The sequence below is a fragment of the Cibotium barometz genome, chromosome 48 (genome assembly GCF_041138505.1).
Source record: "Cibotium barometz isolate CiBa-2024 chromosome 48, ASM4113850v1, whole genome shotgun sequence".
NCBI lineage: Eukaryota > Viridiplantae > Streptophyta > Polypodiopsida > Cyatheales > Cibotiaceae > Cibotium > Cibotium barometz.
This window is the reverse complement of record NC_141093.1, coordinates 14,201,931-14,226,610: the sequence shown is the minus strand read 5'-3', so window position 1 is coordinate 14,226,610 and position 24,680 is coordinate 14,201,931. Positions and strand designations below refer to the sequence as shown.

At 39.0% G+C, this 24,680-nt stretch overlaps 1 protein-coding gene across 2 annotated transcripts; it reads right to left on the bottom strand.

Annotated features, from left to right (window-relative positions):
* Window positions 1-17,741: 17,741 nt before the first annotated feature.
* Window positions 17,742-23,816, bottom strand: LOC147610843 (uncharacterized). 2 transcript variants are annotated; one of them, XM_086785566.1, is made up of 4 exons: window positions 23,572-23,816; window positions 23,237-23,452; window positions 23,066-23,137; window positions 17,742-18,591 (listed from the first exon to the last, which is right to left on the bottom strand). In XM_086785566.1, the coding sequence occupies exons 1-4, from the start codon at window positions 23,781-23,783 to the stop codon at window positions 18,294-18,296; spliced, it is 798 nt and encodes a 265-aa protein (XP_086641692.1). In that variant the 5' UTR covers window positions 23,784-23,816; the 3' UTR covers window positions 17,742-18,293. The 2 variants fall into 2 exon arrangements, with proteins under 2 accessions (XP_086641692.1, XP_086641693.1); XM_086785567.1 differs by lacking the exon at window positions 17,742-18,591 and adding an exon at window positions 22,599-22,987.
* Window positions 23,817-24,680: the final 864 nt, after the last annotated feature.

Here is a 24,680-nt window from a genome sequence, read left to right as displayed (position 1 = left end):
CCTAACCTATCCTTGGTGCCCGTGCATACGGCTAAAATCCTAATAAATGCCTGATGCATCCAAGTGTGGCATGCACGTGACAAATTCTCTCTCTCTCTCTCTCTCTCTCTCTCTCTCTCTCTCTCTCTCTCTCTGTAAAACCAAGGTAATGGTCTTCAATACTTCTCGCCCTTTCACATCCAGATTGAGCTTCACATATAGAGGGAATCCAGTGGAGTTTGTCTCATCCTATGTCTACCTTGGTGTCACTTTTAATGACCCACACTTCACCATGCTTCTCGCAGCACATGCCAGAGTGACACGAGAATATGCAACCTTGAGCTTACTTGAGCGGTAGTGCTTCCAGATACATTGCATACACATTCTTGATGAGCTACGGAGTAAGTTAGATCCAAAGGCTAAAAATATGTGCTACATTGGTTACTCCCTTGAGCAAAAGGGTACATATGCTATAACCCTATCACACATGAGATGAGGGTGAGCAAGAATGTTGTCTTTGATGAGATGAGAAGTTGGTATGCTGCTGTAAAAGACTCGATTAGGGTTGAAGCATAGGAGCCGATGAATTATAGAATACAGGTTAGTAATCACAATCATTGAGTAAACCTTGGAGTGGCAAGCTACATCAGAAAATTAGTCCTGTAGGTTTAGCAACAAGTGCTTCACATAAAGGTAAAGAGAAGGTTGATGAGTCTCTTGGTATCCCTAACATTTCAGTAGGGCATTTATATGTTGATGGAGACTCTAGTGGCTTAGAGCAGAGTCTTGGTGAGGAGTTTGGGATTCCAGCTACTATCAAGACACCTAGTGCAAGGAAGGCTAAGATAACCACAAGGACACCAAGGATAGATCTAGGACCACGTAGGGTTGAGTAGGTTTAAAAACCATGTTTAGAGATTGATGTATGATGGTTATGTAGCTCACCATTATGCATATATGGTAAAGGTTGTGCAGGAGGTTGAACCCATATGTTATGAGAATGTTGTTGGGCATGCGCATTGGAAGAAAGCCATGGATAAAAATATGGTTGCATTCAATACAAATAAGACATGGGAATTGGTGCCTTTGCCTAAGGGTAAAAAGGCTATTGGATGTAAGTGGGTCTATAAAGTGAAGCACAACTCAGATGGAAGCATTAGCAGGTGAAAGGCGAGATTGGTTGCCAAAGGTTATATTCAGAACTACAGCATTGATTATGAGGAGACATTCAGCGTGGTGGACTGAGTTGATGCAAGACTTGGGTATGGAAATAAAGTATCGGAAGGATAGCATAAACCGAGCAGTGGATGCCTTGAGAGTAGAATTGGGGAGGTGAACTCCTTGAGCTTCACCGAGATTAGGGCTAATCTTTATAACTCTCTGAGAGGGCTACATGAGATTGATAGTCATTTTGGTTGGTATATTGACCATAGGTCTAGGTAGGGAGCTCCATAGCTTTAGACCGAGACTTAGGAGTCATGCCATCTGTGATTGAGTATGGCAAGTGGTCAGTTCCTTATCAAGAATGGATTGCTATTCTAGAACAAGAAGCTTTGTGTACCAGATAACCCTCAGATTAGGAAAAGGATCTTGTATGAATATCATGACGCTTCTAGAACGGGTCATCTCCAGGGGTACGACGGACCTTTATGTTAGTAAAATCGACGATTTACAGGCCTAAGATGAAGGCATATGTCCAAGACTATGTAGTATAGTGTTGTTAATGTCAAGTGAATAAGGTTAAATGCATTAGGATTGGAGGTATTTTACATCCTCTAGAGATCTCATGAGGTAAATGGGAGAGTATTTCCATGGACTTCATTGTAGGTTTACCATAGGCTAGCAAAGGGCATGATGCTATCTAGGTGGTGATTTTACCTACAAAAGTGAGAGTTTCTTGAGCAACTTTTCAAGTTGTATGGATTGCCTTTTGATACGGTCAATGGACATGCAAGAGTTTCTTGAGCAACTTTTCAAGTTGTATGGATTGCCTTTTGATATAGTCAATGGACAAGGACTCCAGTTTTTTGGACACTTCTGGTAGCTAGTTTTCCATAGATTGGAAACTACATTAAGTTTGAGTTTCTCTAATAATCCTTAGTTTGATGGACAAACAGAGAGGGTGAATCAGGTTTTGGAGGATATGCTTCATGTATACATCTCTAAGAGACCAAATTGGGAGAAGTACATCCCGATAGTTGAGTTTGCCTATAATAGTGATAAGCATACGAGTATTGTTTATAGCATTTATGCTCATGTATGAATACCAACCTTGATGTCTAATAAAAATTGGACTTAACAATATTCAGATTGATGGGAGTAGAGATTTCTTAGCAAGAAGGAAATGCTAGTTAGTGCACAAAAGGCTATCAAGAGTGTACAAGATCATACACATTTTTATGTTAATAGGTAGTATTCACCTTTACTAAGGAAATGCTAATTTATTTGTCCTATGTTCCACATGAACTTGAGAGGGTGATATTGGGGTGATAGATTTCATGGAAAGGCAATGTAGTCCCTGAATATAAGATTAAGCAGAAAGATATGCTTGAGGAGGTCAAGCAGGCAGTATTAGTTTGAGGGGAAGAATATTATGTACCGAGACATTAATCTAGCGACTAGGGACCTAATTTAACAAGGTTAATGACTAGGGACCTAATTTAATAAGGTTAACCTCGAGGAGAACTTAACTTGGGAGTTCGTAGCTAGTTTGAGTAAGTGCTTCCCTAATTTCATTTAAAAGAGTAAATGCTTGAGGGGAAGTATGTTATATACTAGGACACTAATCTACATATTAGGGACCTAAATTAACAAGACTAGGTAGTCCCAAGACTAGGGGTTAGTAGGTTGATGGATTCTTGGATTGATTAAACATACTTGATTCTTTCCATCTTTAGCGGTGCATTTGCCATATCAACTACTTGTTTGCTATACTAATTCTTTCTATTTGCTACTTCCCTTAGTGCTAGGCTTCATTATGGCTAAGTCTGCCCTGCATCTCCGGAGGTTTGACAAAAACTCAGTACGAAGAGATTTGTGTGAATATATGCTCTTATGTGTGTGTGTGTGTGTGTGTGGAGTGCGTGTCAAGACATATCTTGATACAGAGTTCTACACCCGCTATTGGGTACTGATGACGCTAGTGGGGATGTCGTAGTATCTAGTCCATACTATGCATAATGGAGTTGATAGTTATATAGTCTTGTGGGTTGACTACCATGAGTATATAACATGCACGTTCCTAAAAGGTTAATTTGGGCATGTTCTTGGATTCATCTAGGTATATATATATACTTAATGGTCGTTTACAGCCAGTTTGCTATTTATGACATAGTTATCACTATGTAAGTGCGAGCCTAGGTTATTATGAGACACAGTTGTGAATACACCATTCACGATATGGCTTGGGTTAGGAGGGCATACATACTCATGCCGTGCACATGGCGAGTAAATAGGTTGGCGTGTCGAAAGCCTTCGGGCAAACGTTGGCAGCTATGGAATGCCGAAGTTAGACATGGGCCAATGGTATTGTGTTGGAATCGATGGTGACATCGATCGTGGTTGGAGGTGAGCTAGCCTACTACTCCATGATTTGGTTTTGTGTGAATTTTTATTTCAACTGTGATTATGACATCGGAGGAAGAGGTTATGGTGGTAGTGCTCTTTACCAAACCCCATAGATTTTCTTTCATCAAATGAAACTTTATCTTCATTTGCCAGGAGTGGAAACCTTGGCCATTGAACTTGTTTATGAACATGTGAGAGCTCATAGTTGTAGAAAGAGTAAATGTTTTTTTAGGGCTTTTTGAAATTAGGGTTTCTAAACTCGGGGGTTTTCAAAAATGATATAGCAGGTTGCAGCAACTCTTTAATGCTTGATATATGTCCTCAATTTTGAAAAATGATGGGAAATTTAAGATTAATGCTGAGATGGGATGAGCATAGATCTTAAGCGGATATAGAAGGTTTTAAATTGGCCAGTTCCTCGGTTTATGAAGATTGACCTTCATACTGGTTATCACCAGCTATGAATAGCTCAGGAGGACGTCTTTAAGATGGGACTCTGCATGTAGTATGGCTATTACGAGTTCCTCGTATTACTTTTTGGAATCACGAATGCTCTTGCTACTTTCTCGGTACAGTCTCCAAGAAACTTGTGTACTCTAATTGGCCTATCCTCCCATGACAAAGATAAATTTGATGAGATGTCCTCCTGTGGTGCCTCATGACATCATACTCCACCTAATGCAAATGGCGGGTGGGAAGAGTCCTCCATAAACGACCCCAGAAACTGAAGTGACCACAATTGAAGCCAAAGATTCTCCACTGAATGCAACCGGCAATTGTGATGACTCTCCCTTAGAGACCTAGCTAAAAAATTTATATGTTCATGCATGTGGCCTACTGCAATGAAGCACCCTAGGTGTGTGATCAACCTGAGAAATGAAAAAAACTGAGACGTGCACACATGCATCTTCTTCACACTCATCCTCCGGTTCTAAAGAAGCCTCCTCTCGAGACTGCCCCTCCGGTTATAAAGAAGCCTCATCCTTCGATTCCTTCTCCAAGGTCTTGGAATAATCCTTCACGATGTGCTCGGTGGAGTCACAATCAAAGCATTGTCCCCACCACGAGCAACCACCTTGGCATGTTGCTGTTCAAGGGTGCCTCTTGTCCTTACCATCCACTTGCCTTCATCAAAGAGGGTTACGCGAGTCCCCAAGGCTCCCCCACTTACGTTGTCCTTACCATCCTTAGCATTGCAGTAGCTACCCTTGACTTTGCCTTTTTGATGCCCTTGTTGTTGAGTCTCAGACCTGAAACTCTCCTGTGTGTCAAGGGTTGTAGCAAGACAAACCACATATGAAAGATCACGAGGCCAATGTGCATGAAGGTCTGTGCAAATACAGTTATCTAGAATTCCCTTAATTTGCTCCGACCATCAGAGCATCAACAAAAGCTTCTAGAAACGAGTGAGATAGGAGGATTCACCATGTTTTTGCATAAATTACTCCCATTGTTTCTTTAATTCATGCGCATAATCTCTCTGGGAATAAATTGCTTTAAGACCACCTTGCTGCAAGTCATCCCAACAAGTCACAAAGTGGTACCTAAGGTAGTCTTCCCACCACAAGAGAGCAACAGCTATCAAAGTCATATGTACCAAATAGAGCTAAGAAAATATCTAAACCTTCTATTATTGCCCCAATGTGGTAGCCATCTCATGGGTCCAGTTGGTTACAACTTCTTCGTTCATCTTCCCATTGAACTTGGGAGGCTTCAAAAGCTTCATTAATTGAGCTCATTTCTCATGAGGCATGGAGGAAGTACTCTTTCTCACGAGGCATGGAGGAAGTATTCGCCAAACAAGTAGCCCGCCCCCCCCCTCCCTGTTGATGTTGAGTTGGTGAAGGCGAGCTTTAACTATTCAAAGAAGTCGATGGAGATGGACTCCATGAAGGAGACCATCGATGACGCGAACGATGTCTCTCCCACCAACTATGCATAGTTGCAGAATGAGGAGCACCAAACTGGGAGTGAAGCTCATATAGTACATCTTGCATGCATCCAAAGGAAGAAAGTTTTTCCACTTCATTCTCGAAATTGTTCAACACTTGCTCCAAAACTTAATCCCTTGTAGGTTCCAAATCCAATTGACTCCATCTTGTCCAAACGGGAAGATGTAGCCTCCATTTTAGCCACTTGCGCATCCATGGATGCCTTTATGGTGAGAAGAAAATCGATGATGTGAATCCATGACAAATATTTAGTGATCAAGGACCGGTTGAGGTATTTCAACCCTGCGCAATGAAGTAAGAATTTGGTGGGGTAGGGCAGTTTACCCCAAATAACCTAGGTGCAATGAAGAGAACCCTTGGTGGGCCAAGGAAGCACAATATACCCCAAATAACCCAAGTGCAACAAAGAGAACCCAAATATTCACTTTCACTTGTGAATGGAATCTAGGCTCTCATACTAAGAACACTTGCAATGTACTACAGTTTTCCAAAGAGAAAGAAGAGTGTGGTGGAATAATCACACATATGGCACACACAAGAGTTCTAAACTATTGCTTTGTATTATGTATAAGAAAGAAGTAATATAACTAAAATTCAAGTACAAGACGTGGCTGATAATGAAGACGTCAAATCACAACCTTGTGACCTACTATTCACTCCTAGCTAGCAGTTCACCTATAGAGAAACACTATGTGAAGTACAACATGGAGGAAAGTAGATGAATATGATGGTTTGGCTAGCTATGTATATATGTGCACTAATGTTCGTATTCATCCAGTAGTAGGCCAATAGTATTAATGCCATGTCATCACCACCACGTCATCATTACCACGTGACAATGCCATGTGTCTTCTACATTGTCTAACTATGCATGTCAATTGATGCTATCTCTACATGCATACTCACATCTTCATTCCATCTTGAGGAACCATATGTCCCAAACTCTTTCTTTTACACACATAATCATTGGTTTTTGGTTCATGCTCATATATATATGATTTTTACAATCGAAGAGGAATGCTCTCTTTCATCATAAAAAATTCCAAGCATCACAATGATGGAAGAAATATGGTGGATGCTAAAATCAATGAAGCCACTAATGTCAATAAAGAGGCCGATGTTATGGAAGCACTAAAATTTGATCCACATTTTCCATATACAATGCTCTAGGGAGGGCAAAGAATTTTTTACTATCTCTCATGTGAACACTTCCTATTCCAAACAATAGTGTGAATGTAAACGATCTGGAGAGAGCGCTCTAGAAATGATCAAACTAGAGAACAACAAAGATCCACTTTGAGAAAGATGAAGAGGACAACAAAATCAACACGTACGGGAAAGTTTAGAAGCAACCGAGAGCAGGAGGCTTCAAAAAAAAATGGGGAGGACCCCCTAGCATAGAAAAGTAAAATAGGGAAGGATGCACCGGTCTAGAAAAGTGGAAAGAAGGTGACGTTGGGGGGAAGCCTAGGGGTGGTTATAAGACCAATGCTAAGTATGATCTGTGGGAAGATCTTAAAGACATGAAGCTCAATATGACATTAGATCAGTTTTGATATGCTTGGTTCCTAATTACCAAATACAATTGATATGGAAACTTGTGGATGCAGACCAAATTGTTGAAGCACTACCCGATAAGAAAAAGAACAAAGAAGAGGAAGAGGTGAGTATAGCTTTCAAGGTGCAACCGAGATCGCACATTGGGATGCATGCAGCTTGCAAAGCCAATCGCAAAGATTGAGATGCATTCGGTCACGGATTAGGATGCGACGGTTCTAGAAGTTACAATTTAGATACATGGTAAGACCCTCAAGGGAGTGGTCCTTGATAGCAAGTTAGGAGTGAATATTATTTTGGATGCTACCCGCATGGAACTGGGAATTATGGATCAGGAGAGCTAGAGCTAACCCCAAGAATGGTCGACCAGTGAAGAGTGAATCCTCTTGGTCTAATTTGGAGTATAGATATTCAGATAGAAAGATGTGATTACCCAGTAGCATTTATTGTGTTAAAGATGGAGGGGATCTTTGGATCTTACCCAATGTTGTTAGGAAGATCTTGGATGCTTTATGGTAGCACAGCAAGCAAAAATCAAACATAGTTGGGCAACTAATGAGATTACAATTCAAAACCGAAAGAAGAAGGTGCAAGTACCGGTGGCATCTAGAGATATGTTGCAGTAGTGAGTATGCCCAATTAGGGGGGTAGATATGAAGAGGACGAGATTCTCACTCAAAATCCGGACCTAGTCTCAGTGTTTGAGGTGGATGTGGACTAGATCTGTCTCAATATACCCCAACTGGCGATATTCATACATCACCAGTACTCCAAACTGACCCCTTGGATGATATGGGCGTGCCGGAAGAAATTAATACTCTAGTGTGGCAGCAAAGGAAGCACATGAGAAGGAAATTAAGCACACCCACCAAGTTAAGGAAGATGATCTACAAGACATGAATTTGGGAGATAAGAAGGATCCAAAGATGGTATGAGTAAGTAGTCAACTAGATCAAGAATTTAAAAAGCAACTCCATAGGTTATGAAAATCATATATGGATGTGTTTGCCTGGAGTTACAAAGATATGAAGGGGATAGATCCTCAATTTTATCAACATCACATCAATCTTAAAAAGGACACTCTTCTAGTCAAGCAGCAGAGATACTAGATGAACCCTAATTATGCAAAATAGGTCCAAGGAAGAGATTGATAAACTCTTAAAGGTGGATTTCATTTATCCAGTACATAAGGTGACTTGGCTATCAACCCATAGTAATAGTTCTGAAGAAAATGGGAAGTTTGGGAGTATGTGTGGCTTATAAAAAAATGAATATAGCAACTCTAACGAATCTGTTTCCACTTCTGTTCCCGAACTCAATGCTAGATGTTGTAGCAGGTCATGAACTGTATTCTTTCCTAGATGGCTTTGGTAAATATAATCAAGTTCTAATGGCCTCGAAAGATTGGGAGAAGATGGTGTTTGTGACAGAATGGGAAGCTTTTACTTCCAATGTTATGACTTTTGGCCTTAATAATGCTCCAACAACATTTCAAAGAATGGTCCAAGAGATATTTTATGAATACTTGGTCATTTTTATGAGAGTGTTCTTGGGTGATTTCAATGTTTTCAGCAAAATAATGGAGCATCTCTTGTGCCTGGCACTATGTTTGGAAAAATTATGCTTATTCTATTTTTGTTCACACTTTGCATGGTGAAGATTATATTCCACGTGTTCCACATGTGTTGAACTTTGGGAAGGATTATTTGAAATCTACTATTACCATAAGGGAAGGGATTTTTAATGAGTTTGTTTGCTGCCTTGTCGTCTTGAATAATGTGAACATTTACCTATGCCATCATCATTCTGTATACATAGTAAATTTACCCAGTGTTCCTTTCGTGATTGTTCTTCTTCCCATTATGCAATTCTATTTATTTTTTGTTTCATTCGCACTTCGTGTATCTTTGCTTCCTTATTTTCTTAATTTTGTACACTCTGTGTATCGTTGTTCCCTATCGCCAACATGGTGGAGTTCAAGAAATTATCGATACAGTTGAATGTGAATACCAACAACATAAGAAGCTAGATGGAAAAGGTAGGCATGTTGCACTTCGCATCTCTTGCACCATAGATAGGAGCATGAATAATCCTGTTACCACAGCCCAACTCGAACAGATGTAGAAGAATGTAGTTAAGACTGACGATGGTGTGCAGGCAATAGACCTCTTTATGTTTCAAAAGTCTACATGCTACCACCAGTGGAGGGTGCAACAGAAATTACTCTAGCATGGGGGTGTTTTTTAGCTCGAAGGGGTCTAGCAAGGAACACAAAATAGCCAATCATCACAACCCTATCAATCACTTACATTTTTCATTTATCACCAAGATGCTTATGTTATACATAAGACAACTTACATGTCAAAGCAAGTCATGGGATGGTTCTTGGCTATAGATATGGGCAAACAGGTGTCACGGGCTACCTTATTGTGCAACGAACTCCTTGTAGAGATGAAGCATTTGAACCCACAATTGGGAAAGATAAAAATTGATCCTTATCTCAATCTATTGAGGCCAACGGCTTGACTACGACGAATACAAGCCAAGGGATTATATCCCCATAAACCACTGCTTTAAGACAACCCCATAATCTTCAATTTGTGAAGAAGATAAAGATTGGGATTGGACACATTGATGAAAAGAAGGCAACAAAAGCAAAAAAAGAAAGCATCAGCACAAGGCAGTAGAGCGGCAAAGGCATCATCAAAAACACCTACCCCTAGACAACCACTGAATTAACTAGAGAAGATCAGTGGTGAAACCCTCGCGGTGCCTTCATCTTCAATAGTTTTTCTTAAGAAAGTGAGCTTGGACTTGGTGCAAGATGCATACCCATATATAGCCCATTATGCCTCGCTGGGTAAGAAGCTCAATTGTAGAACTCAAGGAGCAGAACCAAGCAATGCAGATTCAACTCTGGAATGCACAAGCATAAGTGGTAGAAGTTCCAGCCATCTAGAACCAGTTGGTAGCACTAGAATCTCAAAAAAAAATTATGAACCAATCTCTACAGGGTATATAATAAGATTTACGACATGCATAAAGAACAATTACAAGGGGAGCTTCTAGAAGTGCAAAAGAAATATAATAAGATTTACGACATGCACAAGAAGTGCAAAAGAAATATACTAATACAGAGCTCCAAGCCAACAAAAAAATTTAGCAACACTTATTTTCTCTAAATTAGATATCAGATAGAGGTTGCTGCTCGGGAAGACCGGGATCAACTGCATATTCTCAAGAGCAGAATAGCCATGTTGGAATTAGTGGAAGATATAGAGATTTATGAGTTGCCATTTGCAAAAATGGATGCTTATGAAGCTCGGCGCACACAACTCCTACATGATATTTATGATGGTTATATGGGGCGATTCTAGGTTCTTCTCTTTACCTGAATTGCCAGCCTGATGCTTTAAAGTTTCAAAATCTAGAAGACGGATTTGATGGATGTGGAGGCCCCAATAAAGCTGGTAGAAAGTCTGAAGGAGGGGAACCAAAGAATACAACTGGCACATGAGAAGGAAATTAAGCACACCCACCAAGTTAAGGAAGATGATCTACAAGACATGAATTTGGGAGATAAGAAGGATCCAAAGATGGTATGAGTAAGTAGTCAACTAGATCAAGAATTTAAAAAGCAACTCCATAGGTTATGAAAATCATATATGGATGTGTTTGCCTGGAGTTACAAAGATATGAAGGGGATAGATCCTCAATTTTATCAACATCACATCAATCTTAAAAAGGACACTCTTCTAGTCAAGCAGCAGAGATACTAGATGAACCCTAATTATGCAAAATAGGTCCAAGGAAGAGATTGATAAACTCTTAAAGGTGGGTTTCATTTATCCAGTACATAAGGTGACTTGGCTATCAACCCATAGTAATAGTTCTGAAGAAAATGGGAAGTTTGGGAGTATGTGTGGATTATAAAAAAATGAATATAGCAACTCTAACGAATCTGTTTCCACTTTTGTTCCCGAACTCAATGCTAGATGTTGTAGCGGGTCATGAACTGTATTCTTTCCTAGATGGCTTTGGTAAATATAATCAAGTTCTAATGGCCTCGAAAGATTGGGAGAAGATGGTGTTTGTGACAGAATGGGAAGCTTTTACTTCCAATGTTATGACTTTTGGCCTTAATAATGCTCCAACAACATTTCAAATAATGGTCCAAGAGATATTTTATGAATACTTGGTCATTTTTATGAGAGTGTTCTTGGGTGATTTCACATACATCCACATTCAGCAATACATGTGATTACTAGCTGCACACCCAAAATGCAATACTGCATTGTAATAACTAGAGTTCGAATAGAGACAATTCCAAACAAAAAATTCCTAGAAGTGACAAACAACACCTTCTTATAGTGGCCAAACAGAGGTCGAAACGTAACTTTGGTTGTAAAACTTTAGTAAAAAGTACATCGCACAATATCCCTCCACATCTGTAAAGACAACTCCTAAATCGGAGACATGTAGCTCCCAGGGCTACCCAAGGGATGTTGTACCAAAACAAGAACGGGAAGAGATGATGATGCTCTTATCTATACCACTTCCTTTGCCTTTATAGATTCCTTTTCTTGTTATTGCTTAGCGTGATGTGGGTGAAATATGTGTGGCAAATCCCAACAAATGATCGTACATCGTACACTGCTTCTGAAATCTCCCAATTCATAATTTCTTTCACTTAAACAAGATCTAATCGGATGCCTTCGACACTAATCATGTATCGTAATGAACCTTGAATAAATAAAATTTTGATTTCTTTTCATTGACATAAAGCTCATTGCTTTGAAGCAAATTCATCACTTTTTCGATGTTAATGTCGTGTGCTCGACTATAGCTAAAAAAAACTAGTTGGTCATCCAAGAAAAAGTAGATACGTTTTCTAATCAAGTCCCTGAATACATGCATCATCATGAAATTAAATTTCGTTGAGGTGTTCGTTAGGCCGAAAGACATGACCACAAACTTGTAGTGAGCGTGTTCAGTCCGGGAAGAGTATCTTGGGGATGTCTTCGTCGATAATCCATATCTGGTGATATCCACTTTTCTAGTCAAGCTTTGAAAACACCTTGGCTCCATTCGGCCTCTTGCTTTTGACTTGTCAGCTTATTTTGAGCACAATAATCCACACAAAGTCTGTAAGATCCATCCATTTTTCTTGATAAAAAGAATCGATGCTACGAACAAAGTAACACTGGAACACATGGATCCTGATTGCAACAATTCTTGGAGTTGGTGGTCTTATTTTGATTCCATAGCCTTGCTTAGGTAGAGGAGATCAATTTAGTGATCCTCCTATGATCTAGATGGGGGGAGCTTGGACATTGTTTCGAAGGAAAATCCTCTACGATTGGTCATATGGGGCCTAGTACTTCTCTAAAGCACTAGTAATGGTGTGGGTGGCCTAAACATAGGTCACCATTCCATGTGCGCCTTTCCTCGGTTCTCGTTTAGCTTGCATATGGCTGATGAGAGAAACGTTATGAATGCCTAGTTCACACTTGATGATGACAGAGGCCTTGGACACATTTTGAAAAACCCGAAAGGTGTGCCACACCTAGTCAATGTTGAGGTGAAATTTGTGAAATCATTGAATCCCTAAGATTATGTCTACTCCTACAAGCAACAACCATGAAAATCTCAAAAAAATTATGTGCCCTAGGTAACTAACTTAGCACTACGAGCCTCACACTTGATACTCGTGTTCTTTCCTGTGCTAAATCCCTCAACTTGTTTATCTACCGAAGTTAGTGGAAATAGGCCCGTCTAGCGGCCTTTTTCGTGATCACATCCTTTGTTTACTAGAAATTGGAATGTGGATACGAGCGTGTGTGAGTTATGTAGCTTGAACTTTGAAAGTAGGTATGGAGTCACGTACAATTGGCACTTATAATTGCATGCCCATTCACCCCTATCACACTACAAGAGTCTAATTCCAGTGAAGAGGCTCACAAGGGTTCACTCCAAGTGGTTCGTATCCAAGGAAAACAACCATAGGCTATGTCCTCATTGTATCATAGTCTTCAATCGTCACCACCAAGCATGGAACAGCATGTGCTCTCACCTATCGCATAGTGAAAGCATAAACTACTTGCATTGGAAATCACCAATCATAAGCTATGACATTGCAATTGCCATTGCATCCATAGGCATCCCTGCCAATCAATTTGCTTCTTATCAAAGTTCAAACACACTGTGTAATGCATTCAAGCTAATCCAAGCTTTGATCTAACCTTATCTAAGCTTTAATCCACACTTTAATCCAAGCTTATCCAAGATTTAATCTAAGCTTATCCAAGCTTTAATGTGAGCCACAGGAATATACCTCCTCACGGCAGCAGAAGCAAAACGGAACCTCCCGAATCGGCATCCAGAGTAGCTGGCATTGATCAACCTCCTAGAATTAGATCGGCTGGCCTTCCAGAGTCCTCGCCATCACTGTTTCCTGCACCCGCCTCCTGCCATGGCTAGAACTGTATAGTTCATAGAGGAAAACTCAGGTGAACCTGTGGAGATCGGTGAAGCCGGCCTGGCTGTAATTGAAATTTCTAGTGAAGGTTTTCATGTTCTTTCCTTTATACTCATTAGTGGTGGCCAGAGAAACAAACTCAAGAAGAAGCTTATCGGATATGTGCTTGAAATGAAGCTTATGACAAGCTCTTTCTTGCCCACACTAGGCTTTGCTAAGCCCTAAGCCACACAATGCCAAGCGTTAAACCCCTTATTAAGCCCTATCATCGCGGCACCATAATTGCAGCAGCTTGACAGGTAGAATTTCTACACCATTACAATGCTCATTGTGAAGCCCCTGTCTTCCCCAATCAAAACCCTAAGCTATGGCCAACTCAAAATTGAACACAGAAGAACCATAGCTCACATATCAAACACCAAGAGAAAAAAAAAAAAACCTTTTTGATTAACCATACTACTCTTGATTAGTGAGATCAATGACTTTCTTCCCCCAAATTTGGTCTTGCAATTTGAATTTTGGTGTTATTCCCCCAAGATTAGGTCCGTAAACCCATGGCCCCAAAAGCTTAGGAAATGAATCAAGAAGAGAAAATTTACCCAATCAAGGTCACCATGTCCATCTTCTTGATCAAGAAAATCCCAAAAAAAAATCCAACAAAAAAAAATTTCAAGAAAAAAATAGATCAAAACAAGAGCTATGATACCACTGCAAGAAGAAGGCCCGCTCATTGCATGGAGTAGACAACATGGGTGTAGGTTACCATTCTAGAATCTCATGTGGGAGAAGCTCACCATGGAAGCTTACTGAAGGCAAGGAGATAACCATACGGTCATGTATCAAAGATATCAAAAAGGTATACAAACTATCCCATAAGTGACTTATATAGTCACTTACTCCTAGGACCTTTCACACATGGGCTGCCCATAAACCCAAGTCTATTCCCCATATCATGTGCCTAGGCCCTCACCCTACATGTGCACATAATTTTCTACATTACAAATCTATGAAAATCTTGGATTCATAACCCCACACCACTTAATCCATAAAATTGATCGTTTTAAGTGGTAGATCTCATGTGTACAAAAAATAATGTGTAGATCTCATTTTAAGTGGTAGATCTCATGTGTACAAAAAATAATGTATTTTAAAACACTGCAAGCCTTTAAACTATTTATAGAAAATATGAAAAAACCTCAAAAATTGCTTGATAAATCAAGTTAAGCTTTATGTGATGTGAATTTGTGGCTTTCAAAGTGGGAAGTTCATCTGAGTTAAGAAGTAAAAGTTATTCACATTTAAATGGACATACTATCAAGTAGTCCAAATCCAAAACATGAGGTATACACTAACTCTCTACACAAGGAAATGAGGACTTGCAATTATCTAACATTCTATTGGATTATGTGCTTAACTTTGCATGTGACATTTCATTATTAGAAGACCTTAAAATGAAGTTATCTGTCTAGTTAAGAGAGATTGACCACTAAGGCTAATTCGAGGGTGCCCAAGTAACCAAAACTAGGCTGCACCTTGAACTTGCAAGCACTCTGAATATAAAAGTATTCCTTTTTTTGTTCAGAAGAAGTTTCTATTTAGAGTGAATATTGAACTAGTATGAATTCCCAATTGAATACGTGTTCTCCATGGTTAAGAAAGTCACGAAAAAATAAAAGTGAAATAATAATAGCTCTAAACCATTCTTATGTCTCTTCATATGTGAGTGGGGTGATTGAACACATAATGTACAACATGTTTCCCATCTAGAAGAGGGAATCTTAAAGTATAAATCTTTAAGATAAGTATAAATTGATTGAGAGTTCAATTTGATACAAAAACACAAAGTTCAATGTGTATTGTCTCAAAGTTTTCATTGTACTGCCTCATAGAAATTGTCACTTCTTTTGTTTCTATATGGAGAAACTGTCACTTCTTTTGTTTCTATGGAGAAATTATTAAGAAATTAGATGTTCATGCGGCTTTCTCTTTTACCATGATCATAAATTCGTTAAAGATAGCTTTTACATGTAGAATATGGACTGATATCAAGTGCCGTGATTAATCTAAAGTGTGAAAGAACCAATATCTTGAGATCTACAAATTGATTAGCTTCTTTTAAGGGTAGTTATATGTGAATGGTACAAAACTTGATTGGCTTATTTTAAGAGTAGCTATGTGTGTCTTTAATGGTACAAAACTAAATGATTGGCCTTATTCTCTTCATGGTATTATAAAACTTAGGAATTGTCCTCTTAGTAGTGGTTTTGTATTTCAATCATTCATAGACGTATCAATACGAGATAACTATTAATATATAACTCAATCTTGGTCCAAATGCATGCAAGAGAATTGTTATACCTTGTATACAAATAATGAAGCTTATGATTAGTCTTATAATATTTATACATTAGATAACAATAAAATAACACTCAATAGGTCTTTATAAACATTTAAATATAAATATAACCTCATGTTAACCTAGCTATTATTTAAATAGTACATAAAAATAAATTTGTCACCAAATTGGGTTCAAAATTAATTTGTGGATTGAAAAATTCTCTAAAAATATGATAAAATTTCAATAACATTTTCTATATTGGTTAAAAAGAGTCCTAAGAATCGAAGATGGAAGATGGTTTAGGCCGAGGAATGTGTGACATTTGTGGTATAGAGTAGGTTGGCACATCATACAATTGCCGTGCGCATAGGCTTCCTAGAGGCCTTTATGCATCTTCCTATGCATAAAATCAAAATCAATGAGAATAACTCTTTTGAAATAAAAATAAATTCCTTTATGCATCTTCCTATGCAGCAAGATATGGACATACTTGTCTTGGCTTCAAAGTGATCCACAAATCAGTGTAGGTGTTTAACGGCCCATCAGACATGCTTGGAAAGGAGTGGATCCTTGTACCCACATGGCATATGATGTGTTTAGAGTGTCAACCAGACCGTTCAGTGTTTGGACATTCCGGTGAAAGCTATTTCAATTCTCACACTAGCTACAACTAGCTAACACTACAAGAGGGCTTGATAAAATCAGGTAACTTGGGACAAAACTCCAAATACAACCACAAACACTATCCCAACTGAAGTTCTTGTCTTGTCTCTGCTATAACCTAGTGGTTTCCTCATAATAGTGGTTACTTAGAACAAACAACCCAAAACAGTCCAAAAATTGTCGTCACCCCTACCAGAGTGGCACAATACCACTTCCACTTGTCCAAATACAACCAAACTTGATAGGAGTAGTTCCCTACCTCTTGTTTACCTGCCCAATAAGCCCCAACTCAAAATTACCTCAGTAAGCCCTTCATCAGTTCACAAACATGTCCTCAACTTTAGCAACTTTTGACACTTGGACCAGACACTAATTCCAGTGTTGTACCTTCTCAGTAGACCCAAAAGTGATGAAAACTATTCAGATCTGTCCATAGGCATGTCTCAGACCCTCACATCAAGTTTCATGTGAATCACCCCAGGGGAAGGCCTCCAATAGTCAATAATATCCATTGGGCCACCTTATGCAGTTCAAAACTGCAGCAGTGGCCAACTAGGCAATTTTCCCCTACAAACACTTGCCTCTTGATGTCAAAATCTTATGAGACCTAGTATGATTCAAGAACAGTACATGAAAATACTCCACACCAAACCCTGTGGCCTAATTCACTTTCAAGAGGCCATGCTGAAATTTTGAAAACAAGCAACAATACCAAACCTAGACCCTAGCTTCTGTACTTAACCAACTCTAGAAGTTGTATTTACATAGATTCTACTCTCCAAACCTTGTTCCTTACTACATCTCACCTCTGATTCCACTTCTTCTCTATACCACTATCCACACAACCCTAGAGTCTGATTGTTGAATTGTCACAACGTCTCACAAGAAGACACCAACTAGAGAAACAGAAAACAGAATTGAATTCAAGTCCTAAACTCAATCTTATACACCCTTGAGATTCTAGGGAGATGGGCACAACACCAGTTGTCGACAAATCCCACTCTTCACAAACCACACTTCACAAACAATACATATCCAACACTATTAAATACACCTTAGACACATGAATCCACCTCTGTCCCCTTGGTTTATCGAGAGCTATATTCAGCCTACAGATTTGACTCTTTTTGCATAAGATTTTTCAATATTCAGGTAAGCACACAACCAAATTGTACCAGAGACGAGAAACCTCAACAACAACCCAAAGATACATGAAACAGGTTGCTCTCTAGATTGGCAACAATAAAATTTCAGACTTCAGCAATAAGAAGATTGAAGTATATTGATCATAACAATTGAAAAATCTATAGAGAAAACCTAATTCCACACTCACTACAACAAGAAGGATGGAAATCTCTTCTCTGTCACTCTGCATGTAGTTGTGTAGCTCTCCCTCATCAAAATAGAACTCGTGGAGTTCTCTTCATGCAAGCTGCCCAAAATAGTTCACTTTTTTAAAATTGGGGTAGCCTTTTCCATTTTTAGCTGCATGTGGCCCCTTCTGTGGTTCTAAATCTTCTAAATGTATTCCTTAGGCTGGATACATATGCATGCTATGTTGTTTTCTAATATAGATCAACATCTAGGCTTAAACATGACCTAGACACTGATTATTTCACCAGTTTGAACAAAAGCTTGAACCTGACTTAGTCATGGACTCCATGTATACATGGACACTTATTTGAATCTGTGCAAATGACTTGAATCTATTAGATGCATTATGGTAAACTAGAATTGTAGACACTGCCTGAGTATCATCTCAGGTATCAACAAACAGTTCGTCACCAGATTTAGTTTGTTCCTCCATATGCTTGCGAACAAAACATGCATCAAAACGATTACATGTGCAATGAGCTACTAGAACCAAGCATGGAAGGGCATCATGTAGTGGGTTGGCAACAAAAACTCTTCCATAACCACCAATAATACCATTCTCAAAAGCTTCAATAATCTGATCATAACCTTTTTGCCCTTCTCCAACTTTTATCACAGAACACTTATGGTCTTTGGATTTGTATCCATCAAAACCCACAAGTGTGTCATCCTTTGGGTTCCACCTACAATGCATGAAACAAACAAGACCAACATACATAAGATCACAAAGATGATTGTAGGTCTGTTTGTAATGTCAAGAAACGAGATGTTAGATAACTATGAGTGAATTTATCATGTTACCTACGAGGGTTGAGTTTGCTCCATATGCTGAACAAACAACTATGTAGTGGACTAAAATCACCGAAACTGACAAGTGCCCATTTTTAGGGACTTGAAAGAATCAGCCAAAGATATCAGTTTAGAGTGGGGATGGTTCTATAGATAGTCAATCCGTACATAATGTTTGAGTTCAAACATTATCAAATTACATCCAAAAAATCTGTATGTAATCTTTGTTCAAGCATCACATTTTGTAAATTATATCTTATACTTATATTGAACTACGTAGAATTGGACATATTTAGAGATGTAGAATTGTAATTTAAGTTACTTACATTTGTAAGGTTCATATTTTTAAGGTTCTTTCTTTGTTTTCTTTTGTCTGTTGAACTTAATAAAAGTCTTAATTAAAAAAGCTTGACACTCATCTATAGAGAACCCCATGCAGTGGAATATTGGCCTATCCAGTGGAATGTTGAACTACATAGATTTTCATATGGGAGTTAGATATTCCACTGGATTTTTAGATGGGAGTGGTTATTCTTCTGGTTTCATGGGTGCAATTATTTGAAATTATGATTTCCTGTGTCAGTGTACACTGCTGCAGTTTTGAACCAGATACTCTAATCAAACTTAAGATATAAGAAAGCTTGGATATGTCCACCATGACCTAAGACCATGTCTTAAAGGGGGTAGGTAATCGAGTGCTTGCCATTGGTTAAAGGCAATCACTTGAGGAGAATGATGATAGGGATGTAGACAACTTGAACTGTTATTGGAAGTTGGAAAGGTCTTGCTTAGAAACACCAAGGGAAGTAAGATCACCACTCATAAGAAAGGAGATTGGTGATAGGGGTGCTGGACAACCGGAATTGTTTACTGAAAGTTGAAAGTGGTAAGATCACTACTCATACGAAAAGAGAATGGCGATAGGGGTACTGGACAACCGGAACTGTTACTGAAAGTTGAAAAAATCTTTCCTAGAAATATTGAGGGAAGTAAGTAGAGATTAGAGATCACCGCTCCCAAGAACGGAGAATGTTGGCGCAGATCTACATGTCTATTTATATAGAAAATCATTTACTGAATGCATGTCACAAATTTGTGTCGGACAGAATGAGGAGAGAAGGGGGCAAGGTAATGGAGTGCTTGTTGCCATAGGGCAATCTTTGAGGATAATGAGCAAGAAATTGTTACTAAGAGCCGGAAAAAATCTGCTTAAAAAAAATCTGCTTATAAATGTTAGGAAGGAGTGTTGATTGTAATACATTGGAAGTGGTATACATTTATTGTTATGGTTGTACCTATGGTGTTGCTGTTGTGACGGTGTTTGACATGGTTAGTTTGCAGTGATTCTAGTTTGTATCCAAATTGGGTGGGGGTGGTCAGTTTCTTGTAAGTTAGTTTGTTTGCAGTACTGTGCTGTTGTGTGTTGTTATGGCTGTGGTTTGAGTTTGTATCCAAGTGTAGGACAATTGTTGTGTTATGGCTGTGGTTTTCAAGTTTTTGCATTCAAGCTGCAGGACACTTGTTTCAATTGCTTGTAAAATTCACGTTGCTTCAGTGTTTAGAGGTTTGAGTGTTTCGTTGTAGCTACGAGGTCGTTTCATTGTCTATAGGATGTTGAGTCTCTAGAGTTAAAGAGTATAGTTGTCAAACAGTATGTAGTTGTCAGATTGTTACATGGTTTTGCTTCAATGCAATCAGTCCCATTCATACAGAAAGTCAATGATTGGATGTATGGGACTGATTGCATGTTGATGCAAAACCTTTTGTTTGATTTTGAAATTTTTAAAAGGGTTTTCGTACAATCTTTAAACAAATCTTAATGTCCAATATGTTCGATTCTCTCGTGCATGGTAGACACCAATGCGTGAATTTGCCTTGCAGAGGAAGAAATCAGAGAGAAAACTGAAGAACCTTCCAGGATTTCTAGAATACTTTACAAACCTTGACAAGATTCAGCTTCTTTTTCCTAGAAGCGAGCCAATGGGTCTCGATACCAATGGGGAGCAATAGAGAAACAAGCATGAAAGAAGAGATGTATGCGAAGCTGCTGCAAAGACCGTTTTCTTTCATCATACCATGGGGTGTGCTCATTGAATTTGTGTATGTTCTACTCAGTGGCATAGTACTTAAGAATATTGAAGTGAAAGATACGAAGAGTCCTTTACTTGAAAAAGTCAAGCAAGGACGTCTGTATCGCAATAAGAAACAGAGACTCCAGAGAATCACAAAAACGTTTGAATCATTATCATATATGAAGATAGTTGGGAGTGTGAACAATTGGGTTGGAATATTTCAGGTCTTGGATCTCCCAAGCAGATCCAAAACCTGAAATATTCCAACCCAATTGTTCACACTCTCAACTATCTTCATATATGATAATGATTCAAAGGTTTTCTGTGATTCTCTGGAGTCTCTTTTCCTTATTGCGGTACAGAAGTCCTTGCTCCTCTTTTTCAAGTAAAGGACTCTTCGTATCTTTCACTTCAATATTCTTAAGTACTATGCCATCACTGAGTAGAACATACACAAATTCAATGAGCACACCCCATGGTATGATGAAAGAAACGGTCTCTGTAGCAGCTTTGTATACATCTCTCCTTTCATGCTTGCTTCTCTATTGTTGCCCATTGGTATCGAGACCCATTGGCTCGCTTCTAGGAAAAAGAAGCTGAATCTTGTCAAGGTTTGTAAAGTATTCTAGAAATCCTGGAAGGTTCTTCAGTTTTCTCTCTGATTTCTTCCCCTGCAAGGCAAATTCATGCATTGGTGTCTACCATGCACCATAGAATCGAACATATTGGACATTAAGATTTGTTTAAAGATTGTACGAAAACCCTTTTAAAAATTTCAAAATCAAACAAAAGGTTTTGCATCAACATGCAATCAGTCCCATCCATACATCCAATCGTTGACTTTCTGTATGAATGGGACTGATTGCATTGAAGCAAAACCATGTAACAATCTGACAACTATATACTCTTTGACAACTATACTCTTTAACTCCCAAGACTCAACATCCTATAGACAATGAAATGACCTCGTAGCTACAACGAAACACTCAAACCTCTAAACACTGAAGCAACGTGAATTTTACAAGCAACTGAAACAAGTGTCCTACAACTTGGATGCAAAAACTTGAAAACCACAGCCATAACACAACAATTTTCCTACACTTGGATACAAACTCAAACCACAGCCATAACAACACACAACAGCATAGCACAGCACTGCAAACAAACTAACTTACAAGAAACTAACCACCCCTACCCAATTTGGATCCAAACTAGAATCACTGCAAACTAACCATGTCAAACACCGTCACAACAGCAATACCATAGGTACAACCATAACCATAAATGTATACCACTTCCGATGTATTGCAATCAACACTCCTTCCTAACATTTATAAGCAGATTTTTTTCAACTCTTAGTAACAATTTCCTGCTCATTATCCTCGAAAGATTGCCCTGTGGCAACAAGAACTCCATTACCTTGCCCCCTTCTCTCCTCATTCTGTCCGACACAAATTTGATCACACCAAGAAACCAGAAGAATAACCACTCCCATCTAAAAATCCAGTGGAAAATCCAACTCCCATCTGAGAATCTATGTAGTTCAACATTCCGCTAGATAGGCCAATATTCCACTGCATAGGGTTCTCTATAGATTAGTGTCAAAAGAGCCATTAAGCTTTTTTAATTAAGACTTTTATTAAGTTCAAAAGACAAAAGAAAACAAAGAAAGAACCTTAAAAATATGAACCTTACAAATGTAAGTAACTTAAATTACAATTCTACATCTCTAAATATGTCTGATTCTACAGAGTTCAATACAAGTATAAGATATAACTTACAAAATGTGATGCTTGAACAAACATTATATACAGATTTTTTGGATGTAATTTGCAAAATGTAATGTTTGAATTAAATCTCAAATATTACGTACGAATTTTTTGCATATTCTGGTTTCTACTTTTCTTTTCGTTTCTTACAACAGCTACATTCTTTTTGCATACATCCACTGGAGAGATATCTTCCTCGACCTTACTTGAGGTATTATAATTTCCTACATTTAAATGGCATTTTTAGATTCAATATAAAAATACTATGATCATATACATTTCACATATATCAAAATGTGACTAATGAATATAGATTTCATACCACGCAACATGTGGTGTCTTTCTGTTAAATCAACGTTTTTGTAAAGCCTTGCCAACCTCACAAAAGATTTCCGAATTAGCTTTCCTCTTCGCCCCAACAAAAGTCATCCCACTCGTTATCTGGCAACCTATCAAAGGCAAACACATCATTCTAGACTCGACACAAAAATCAACAAAAATAAGATAATAACAGCAAATTAACTTACAAAGAACTAATGTCATCACAAGATTTTGCCATTACATCTGCCGCCTCCCTCTTGAAATCATCATCAGTCATGCTAACTCAAATAAACAAGACAAAGTTAGTTCATGCCAAAGGTAAAAAAACAGTTCATATCAGAGGTAAAAACATACATTTAACTCATTGTTAACGTCACCTTTTCCAATCTCTAACTTTTGTGGATCCAATCAGAAGAGCTACCGCAGGTGAACCACACTTTGAATCAATGCTCACTGCTCCTAGTGTCTCCATCACCTCGCTTGACGAATCGATGCTCACTGCACCTCGCGTCTTCATGAACACCGAGGAAGAATGATGAAAAAGGTACAGATTCGCCTTGACACAAGACTTCGACCCTTTTCCACAAATAAACCTACTGCAACATAAAACCAAGACGTGCTCATAAAATAAAACCGACGCGCAGTACTAAAGATTTGTCGAAAGTTCATTAAAGATTTGTTGGAAGTTCAAAGCAAGTGAAACCATGCTCACTGGCTCACTGCTCTTGGTGTCTCCATCAAGGCAGGGAAAGGAGGATGCCGAAGGTAAAGATTCGCCATGGCAGAGGACTTCGATCCTTTTGAACAAATAAACCTGCTACAACATAGAACCAAGATGTGCTTATAAAATAAAACAATAGGTGAATTAAAACCAAAGCAAAGTAATAAAATTTTGTTGAAAGTTAACAGCAATAGTAAAATCATGCTTACTGGCTCAAAACAATAGTTGAAATAAAACCAAAGCAAAGTACTAAAATTTTGTTGAAAGTTAATAGCAATAGCTTGACCCTGGGAGACAAAGAACCCATCTAACACCAACTCGGAACCAAATCCCATTGCTACACGACTAGCCTCTTCGAGTTAGATGGACCAGCTATCAAGAGGGGGTTTCTTACCTACTTCCAGCGTGCCATATATAGGCATTGGTATACTTAGTCTCATCTGGAGAGCCCAACCTCACTGTCTCAAGCGAGTCCAAGACAAGGGCTAGTTTTCAAACAAGTACTATTTCCATACCTGGCAGCCGTAGTTCATTCGTCTCAGCACCCCAACTGGTCGATGTGTCAGGTTCGTTTGTACCTTCGAGTGCATATGTTCCTGACCCTGGCATGTTTTCCTCGTTTGGTTTTCAGGTCTAGCCAAGTGCATCTACTACTACAGCTATGCTTGACCCCTGGGAGAATGTGAATGTGTGACGAGGAGGTTTGAGGAGCAGACACCCTCAACCTCACAGTGGACAAGGAGGTAACAACAATTTCTCTTTTACTCCACCTCCTCCTCCTCCCACATTGCACTGGAATATTGCAACTGTAGCACCAGAACCACAAAACTCATTTCTCATCTAGCTGGAGGTGGGATGTACACTCTGTCTGCACCCACCCAGTCGATGTAAGGATCGTTTCCATCCTCAGGTTCCCCGAGCACTATTCATACCACCATTCTGCTAGCACCCAGCTCACCGGGGTATCAAGTCCCCTATCCACACACCATGGGCACTGTACCAGCAGCTAACCCTGCACCATCTCATGTGCCCCAACCAAGCTAGATGCCTCAGCTAGGTCACATACCTATGCAGAGTGCTCAGCCTTATATAATACACTC

What these genes read in the sequence shown, in the direction of transcription:
- LOC147610843 (XM_086785566.1), bottom strand. Translation starts at nt 23,783, where the DNA reads ATGATTTTACTATTGCTGTTAACTTTCAACAAAATTTTATTACTTTGC. An exon ending in ACACCAAGAGCAGTGAGCCA is followed by an intron (nt 23,453 to 23,571) that starts GTGAGCATGGTT and finishes ATGTTGCAGTAG; the next exon opens with GTTTATTTGTGGAAAAGGGT. An exon ending in AAAGTTAGAGATTGGAAAAG is followed by an intron (nt 23,138 to 23,236) that starts GTGACGTTAACA and finishes TATTTGAGTTAG; the next exon opens with CATGACTGATGATGATTTCA.